Here is an 8,159-nt window from a genome sequence, read left to right as displayed (position 1 = left end):
CCCTGTGAGCTCACAAATGTCCAGTCATGTGTCAGACCCTGCCGTGTAACAACCACTTAGTTGCACAATACAAAAACACATGCAGAATACAAACAAAATGGCTCGGAACCGAGGCTCACCATGATGTGCACACTATTACATGTGCACACAAACGTGTGGACACCCATCTGGCATATTTATGTACATATCTATACATAGTTGCATACATGTTACATGCATCTTGCATATAGAAAAAAAGAGTAGAATTTATAGTGTATAAAACTCTAAACAAAAGAGAGATGGGAACCTCTAAGTAGGCTCTTAGTCTTTCCAAATCTTCCACCCCTTAGCCTCTGAAAGCTTCATGGGGTATCAGTCCTGGAGAGTCTATCCCACTCACTGACAACTCCCCAGAGGGTCCTCTGACTTGGCCAGGTGTCTGGCCTGTCCTAGGATCTTCTGCGTATAATCTCCTCTCCTTGAAATGAGGGATTTGGCCAAGCTTTGCTCAGTTTGGAAAAGGGACCTCTATACTTAAGCTTCAGGTCAGGGAGAGGTAGGCCTCTGGCTATTTGGGGGCTTCCAGATCCCCTGAACAGAATCACTAGATACAGCTTTTCAGCCTCCTCTTTGTAGTATGAGGAGACTCTCTACCCAGTGAAGCCCCCAAGAGCATCACATCAGACTAGCGAGCTGCCAAGAGGAATCCCATGCCCAAAGGAAGAGGTGAAGAAGACTCTGGGCTAAAGCTGAGCAGCTTTGCAAACAGTCTGCCACCATTGCAGGCCCTGGGAAAGCCTCTAGTCTTACACTCTCACAAAAAAAAAAAAAAAAAGAAAGAAAGAAAAGAAAGAAAAGAAAAGAAAAGAAAAAAGAAAAAGAAAGAAAGAAAGAAAGAAAGAAAGAAAGAAAAAGAAAAAAGAAAGGAAGCCTAGAGATATATTTTGGTGCATGGAAGCAGGTTGAACAAGAGGACTCAGTTGGCTGAGCCTGCACAAGCCAGCTGGAGCCTTTGGGGGCAGGGCAGTGAAGGACTGGACTTTCTGGCATTGGGGTCACCTAGAATACATTGAGGGACCAAGACCAAAGACCAAGACCATCCTCCAGATGAAGACCAAAGCAAACCTGGACAGCCTGTGCCATATACTCTCTTTCACACTAGCATTTGTTGAGCAGTGATGGTTACAGTCATAACTGAGCTTCCCAGGGTTTTGCTCCCACCCTGTACAGACAGGGTAGTCGCCACACAGTACCTGGATGGGCTCTTTCCCATCCCACAAAGAAGAGGGCAGTCAGCAACTCATGAACACAGTGAATATTTTATTTCAGACTACAGGTTTCTGAACATAATAAAATCTTTGGCTTGTAGCGGCGGTTCAGTCTCGCAGTCTGTGGGGTTGTATTTCTCAAGGAGTCTCCAGAAAAGGAAAGGGATTTAGGGGAGGGATAGACAAGACCAATAGAAGAATCCTGGGTGGGTAAAGGAGAGGCGAAGGGCAGACACACTCACACTCACACAAAGAAAAGTCCCAGAGAAACCAGGGCCAGCGTTGGGGGTGCAGGAGGTACCCAGAAAAGCAAAAACATTCAAAGGAAAAGAGCAACGAAAACGAAACTGGGCTGGGGGGGGCAGCAAGGTAGGGAGGAGGGATAAAATAATTATAATAATTATAATAATTATAACAATAATAAATGAGATTAATAAAAATGTCCAGCAAATAGAGATCGCTACACATATTTGTTTTCCTTACCTGAAATTAAATATATACACGGTCGTAAGCAGTTTGGCTAGATAGAGCTTTAAGGAATTCGCAGTTTCGTCTTATACAGTGAGTTAGAGAATAGATGTTTATTTTTCCCCCATAGCACCTGTCCGAGTCTTTCTCCCGTTTCAAAAACCGTTTTGTTCCAATGTGAATGTCCACTCGGAGGATTGCTTTCTCTTGCTTGCTTTCTCTGTCGCCCTGATTGATGCCTCCCTCCTTAGCAATCGTCTCTGCATGGCGACGTGGGGCTGGTGAAGCGGCAGCCCTGCGGAGCCTGGAGGTGGCACGGGCGCCGTTGGACCGCGGGCCCCGGGGCTGGCCACAGCTACTCGCTCTCGTCTTTGTCCTGGACCGTGGTGGTAGAGTGGTTGTACAGTCCCTGGGCCATGAGGTGCAGCGCCAGGCCGTTCTTGATGCCGGTGGCTTTCTTGATCTTGGCACGCTTATTTTGGAACCAGATCTTGATCTGGGACTCATTCAGGCTGAGCTCCTGGGCCAGGGTCTGTCGCCGCTGCTCCGTGATATAGCGGTTTGCCTGGAACTCCGCCTTGAGTCTCTGCAGCTGCTCCGCAGTGAACGCCGTCCGCGGCCGCTTGTCTTCCTTCTCGTTCTTTTTCTTCTTTAGCTTCCTGGTGCGTGGACCTGCAGCGGGGAGGACAGGGCCAGGGAGGGGAGGAAGGGGGTCAGGAGCAGAGGGAGGGGGAGAGGGCAGAGTAAGCCTTGAGAAAATTGTGTGGAGCACACCGCGGGCGGAGATCTCGAGTTTCCGGGGCGATTGTGGAGGCCAGCTGCTGGGTCCCGCTATCTCCATCAAAGAGCCCCTCTCTACCCCATTGAGATCTCTAGGCCCCCCTCTGCAGGAGGGACTCGGAAACCAAACAGGCACAGGGATTGCAGGGGCCATCCAATTCAAGAAAGACAAAACAGACCTAGCTCCCAGCACTGTCCAACCCAGAAGGCCAATAACAACAACAAAATAGGGCTCGGGGAGCAATTAAAGATACAGTGAGTTCTGGGTGTCCCAAGGTATAACCTAGACTTAGGAGATCCCTGAACCAGAATGTCTTCTTAGCCCTGGAATAAAATAAAACAGTAAGGTCAGGCCCTGGGAAGAATGTCTAGTCTACCTTGGTTCCCACTTTATTCTTGAGAAGCCACACACACACACACACACACACACACACACACACACACACACACACGTCTATGCAAAGCTCCTACCTAATTCTCAACATTAACCTCAGAGAGAACAGGGAAGCTGAAATCACCCAACTCCAGAAAATCAGGAATCCCTTTCTGCCTTCTTCTCTTTCTGTTCGACCTGAGGGAAGCTCTTCCAGTAGGGAAGGACACTGCCCAATTCCTATTAGGGCTGCAGCCCATAGTCTATGAGTTTAAACCTGGGACATTCTATTTAGCTTCTTGGTTGATGTCAGGAAGAAAGAAAAAAAAAAGGACCCTCAGGACTCCTCTCCTGGGGAGAGGAGGGAAGGGAGGGGAGGAAAGGTTCTGTTATCTCTTTTCTGAACCAGCTTGCATAATTTCAGGGTGCAAAAGTCTTGAAGTAACACAAACAAATTGGGAAGCCCATGGCCGGTGATAACCCTTGCCTTGCTGTCCCCACCCATAAGCAAACAAGGACCAAGAGATGCCGGTGAAAGAAACAACCACAGTGGGGGACCTGTGCTATCACCCCAAGATGGGGTGTAGGAAGGCCACCCTCCAAGAGGATGAGGCCTCTCTCAAATGCTTATGTGAAAGGTTGGTATGGGGGTCCAGCCGGGGAGAAAGTACTAGGCTGGACCTTGGCTGGAAGGTTGAAGCCTGCTTCGTGGCACTCTTGCTGGGATGTTGGTACTCTATGGAGGCCTGTGGATTCAAGTGCGGTTCCTGTCCCATCTGTTATTACCTAGAACTATCTGAGAGAAGGGTCTTTGCTGGCATGTGCAAACCTAGTCACTGGAAAAAAATCGAGTAACTGGATGGAGCAGTCGGCCAACACCTAGGGTCAGTAGGTGTTTGTGAGGAATAGTCCAGGCCTTACTGGCTGTAAGAATCACGTCTATGTTGTCACTCCTCCACATTAACTGCCTTTGGAGAAGTATCTGGTCCCTGCCTTCTCTAGTCTACAAAAAGAAAAGGAGCAAGGAACAAAGACAAGGCCTGCTCCTGAGCAAGACTTGGGTTTAGATGAGTCATGAGGCACGCAGGCAGAGATGGCCCAGGAAATGTGCGCATCCTCCAAGAGACTCCGCTGCGGGAGGTGCGTCCCGAGCATGTTGTAGTGTTGTTGTTGTGTGCAGAGGCACGGACACTTGTAATAAAATCGTAGCCGGCCCGACCCACTCAGCCTGACAGCTCAATCACTCTATCCATCAGGCGAGTCAATCAAAGCAGCTTTTCGGAGGTTCAGGGAGCCCGACGTGTCAATAACGGGGCTCGAGATGGCGGGGGCTGATAGTGCGCATCGATCCGCACCCAGCCCGAAGCAGCAAGGCTGCAAAACACCAGCCAGCAGTGGGGCGTCTGTGGCTACTTTTTGCCCGGCCCCCTGGCTGGCCCAACGCTGACCCTGGACCCAAGGCCCTGCTGTTCTCCTCGGGGGGCCGGCGCTGGCCTCCTAGAAATGCCTCCTCTGTGCATGGAGCAGCAGGCCTGAGCCCCCTCTTCCAGGGCCCAGCAGTTGACCTTGGGTAGGTGCTCCAGCAAAGGAAAAGAAAGTAGAGAATTGATCTAAGACACACAGACAGACAGCCATTAACCGGCATATTTGCGAAGGAGAGAGTGAAAGAACAAAACTCAGGCCGAAGGGACAGGGGAGCCCTGCCGGGCACGCGCTGATTTCCTTGCCCACTAGCTTGCTTGCTTTGCTCTCCCAAGGCCTGCCAGCCCCAGCTAGCAGAGGCTACTCACCTTTCTGGCTAGGGCCTTCCTCTACATTCTACGCACGCGGGTTGACTCCCCATTCCCGGGCTGGGCGCAAGAGATGGACCTTTTCTCTTTTCTCTCTCCCCCATATCTGTCTTTATGTAAATGGACTCTCCATAGTATAATATCCACAGTGTTTGTTTAAAACACGGCAAAGAATATTTCTCTGGTTCATTTCCCTGGCTAAAGCCAGTCCTGACAGGACTACCGTGGTAGACGCAGAGCCAAGTCACTAACTAGGCCTATCTTCCCGCCAGCTCAAAGCGCCCTTTCCCTACTAAATAGATCAATGAGTATTTATCTTTCTTCGAGATAATAAAATAAAATATAAAAATGACCTCAAGGCTCAGAATTCGTAAAATCAAAGGACAGAAACTGGAGCCTCCTGTGCGTGCCAATAGCTGTAACTTCCTTGGTAGAAAAGGCCAACACTGCAGGGCAGAATCGTGCACAGGATCGATTGTGACTAGGACCCGGGGCAAGAGAAGTAAAACGCGAAGCTGATGGAGCTTCAAACTGGGCTCTCCCCGGGCGTGGGGGCTTGAAATTCTAGAGCATGGCCTGGACTCATACGCACATCCCGGCTCGGGTACTCACCAGAGGACGGACGGTCCGAATAGCGTGTGCAGTAGACCCAGGCGGGCCACACTAGGGGTTGCTGTGAGTCAGTCTTGACCACCGGTCCACCATTAGCCGAACCCATGAGTAGGATAGCGGGGTTGTGTTCCGGGAACTTGGCGCCCTGCGCCCCGGGACTCCCCGCGTTGCCTCCACTACCACCGCCACTGTCCGAGGGCTTTGACGCTGCTGCCGCCGCTGCCGCCACTGCCGCTGCAGCCGCTGCTGCGGCCGCGGCCGCCGCAGCAGCCGGGTTCCCGGCTTTGGATGCGCCGGCGCCAACAGCGGTGGCGGGCTGGGAGCCGTCGGGTGGGCCACAGTTCGCATCTGGAGCACACAAGAGCGAGGCAGCGCCGGAAGCTCGTGTGCCCAGAGAGTGAACGGGGTCTCTACCTGCACCAGTCTGGCCTCGGTCACGCTCCACGCGGCTTCCTCCTCCTCCTCCTGCTGCGCCTCCTCCGGCTGCAGCCGAAGCCACCAGGAGCTGAGGCAGGGGCTGTTCCTTTTTGCAACCGAAATCGGGCCTTAGGATGTTATCGATGAAAAAGTTGGTGGTGCGGTGCAGCTGGGCCGCGGGCTGCGGCTGGTGAGCAGGCGCCGCGAGATGCTGCGGTGGCGGCGGCGGCGGCGGCGGGGGCGGGGGATGCGGGGGGAGGTGCGGGTGATGGGCCAGGGGCGGCAGGCAGGGTGCCGCAGGAGGCGACGGGAGCGCTGGCTGCGGTGACACCGGCACGCTGTCTCCATCGCTGCCGCTGCTGCCGCTGGCTCCTGGGCTGAGACTCAGACTGAGGCCGCCCGGGGCCGCCGCCACCACCACCGCCGCCGCCGCAGCCACCGCGCCGAGGCCCGAGTCGCGCTGACTTTTAGGCTCCGGCTGCTGTTCTTCCATGCTCGGCCGCCCGGCAGCCCTGGCCGCGGCGCCGGCCCCCGCCCCCCGCGCCTCACTCCCCACCCCACTTTGCCAGCGGGCCCGTGGGGGTGCGCGGAGAGGAAGGAGGCAAAGCGAAGCCTCAGCGAAGACACAGGGCGGGTGCAGGAGGAAAAAAGAAAGGCGAGCGTCTGGCCTGGCTCTCACCCGCTCTGGTGGAGCAAATCTCGCTCTCTCCCTCTCTCTAATTTGTAGACATCCAGATACAGTGAAGACACTTGGCTATTTTTTCTTTTCTTTTTCTTTCTTTCTTTCTTTTTTTTTTTTCTTTCAGCAACAAATTTTCAGTGATTGGTCTTAATGGGGGAGTAAGCCACGGCTCAAAAAAAAAAAAAAAAAAAAGAGGGGAGAAAAAAAAAAAAAAAAGAGGGGAGAAAAAAAAGAAAAAAAAGGAATTTTTTAAAGCTCCGAGACTTTTTCCTTAAAGGGAAAAAATAGTCTTTAAAGTCTAGCCATCTTCCTAGGCAGTAGAAGGGTTTGACTTCCCCAGTGTCACGCTCAGCTGTGCCCAGAGCGCAAGGCTGGCAGAGCCTTTAATCGTCTTTGCTTTTTTGCAGGGAGAGCGCGTCTCCGCCAGTGCCGGGCTCCCTTTTCCCCCCTGAAATCTCTGACAGCTCGGATCTTTGCACAAACTCTCTCGCTTAAAAAAAAAAAAAAAAAAAATCACCCAGGCACACTTTTTGCCTTCAAACCGGAAGCACGTGAGTCAGGGCCGCACGTGTGTGGGACCAATGGCGAGCCAGGACTCGCGCTGACACTCAGGGTTCGGCCCAATGGGCGCGCGCGGGACTTTGCGGATAAATAATCCGGGGGCGGCGGCCGTGGGTGGAGAGGGGGTGCAGAGGCTCAGGCCCCGTACGTCCGGCCTGCCCTGCCCCCATCTGTGCCCACGCCCCTCCCCCTCCTTCAGATCCGGACTGAAGAGGGCACGAAGAGATCCGAGAAAGCTAGAATTTGGGATGTAGACAGATAAGAGAAGCAAGTCCACAACTTGTTGGAGAAATACAGGATTATGGGTTCGTGCGTGCTGGCAACAACGACAAGCGGCAGGGATTTGGGATACCAGACACCCCACCCCCACTCCCCACCCCGAACGCCGAAGTTTATATTCTTATATTCCCACATTCTCTCTCTCTCTCTCTCTCTCTCTCTCTCTCTCTCTCTCTCTCTCTCTCTCTGTGTGTGTGTGTGTGTGTGTGTGTGTGTGTATGAATGAAACCAAGAGATCGGGCATGAGCGAAAGACTTAAGGCTGGCTCCTTTCAGAGGTGTAGTTTGTTTCCCACTAATGGCAAAACCAAGAGGCCTGCTTCACCTTGCTGGCACTGTTGGTTTGTGTCAGTGGCTAGCCACACTGTCGCTGAGAGATTCGTAACTATGCCCTTCCTTATCTGGATCACCAACACCCACAAGCTGTCTGGATGCTGTGGAGCCATGTCCAGAGGCCACAGAAGAGCCCTAGCGCATTCTGCCCTTTTCTTCCTTGGCTAAGGGGAATCCGGATTGTCCTAGCCCGGTAGAGTTGTCTCAAAAGAGCGCTTAAGCCAAGCAACATGATGTGCCTCCTTGCTAGGCCTAGGTTTGGTTTTCAACTTCAGGGAAACCTCTGTGTTAGATTTCCCTGCAAAGTAAAAATCAAAACAATAAAACTACCGCGCTTCAAATGTTTGCCTTGGCCGAATGAAGATTGGACAACGGGTTACCCCAATTCTAAGGTGAATTCGCTGGTATTGCTGCCCACCTCGGGGCGTCTTGGGGTGGAGCCCTGAGCACTCCTGTCTCCAGTCGCTCCCACTCTGCTATATTCTGGGCATTTCTTCTTTTCCCGAGTGAAGTACCTCAAAAGTTTTTCCACAACCAAGGTTAGGGAGTGAAGTGTGACGCTGGACGCCGGAGAGATTTCCTGGAGAGCTGTTTTGGAGGGTCGGGTACGAATAGACT

General features: G+C 52.6%; 1 protein-coding gene across 1 annotated transcript; it reads right to left on the bottom strand.

Moving 5' to 3' along the window:
- Nucleotides 1-1,279: 1,279 nt before the first annotated feature.
- En1 (engrailed homeobox 1) lies at nucleotides 1,280-6,539 on the bottom strand. The gene is made up of 2 exons (XM_021198619.2): nucleotides 5,271-6,539; nucleotides 1,280-2,387 (listed from the first exon to the last, which is right to left on the bottom strand). The coding sequence occupies exons 1-2, from the start codon at nucleotides 6,178-6,180 to the stop codon at nucleotides 2,071-2,073; spliced, it is 1,227 nt and encodes a 408-aa protein (XP_021054278.1). The 5' UTR covers nucleotides 6,181-6,539; the 3' UTR covers nucleotides 1,280-2,070.
- Nucleotides 6,540-8,159: the final 1,620 nt, after the last annotated feature.

This window comes from Mus pahari, chromosome 5 (genome assembly GCF_900095145.1).
Source record: "Mus pahari chromosome 5, PAHARI_EIJ_v1.1, whole genome shotgun sequence".
Taxonomy (NCBI): Eukaryota; Metazoa; Chordata; class Mammalia; order Rodentia; family Muridae; genus Mus; species Mus pahari.
Note: the sequence above shows the minus strand (reverse complement) of the source record. Positions and strands in the feature narration are given on the sequence as shown.

What these genes read in the sequence shown, in the direction of transcription:
- En1 (XM_021198619.2), bottom strand. Translation starts at nt 6,180, where the DNA reads ATGGAAGAACAGCAGCCGGAGCCTAAAAGTCAGCGCGACTCGGGCCTC. An exon ending in TTCGGACCGTCCGTCCTCTG is followed by an intron (nt 2,388 to 5,270) that starts GTGAGTACCCGA and finishes TCCCCGCTGCAG; the next exon opens with GTCCACGCACCAGGAAGCTA.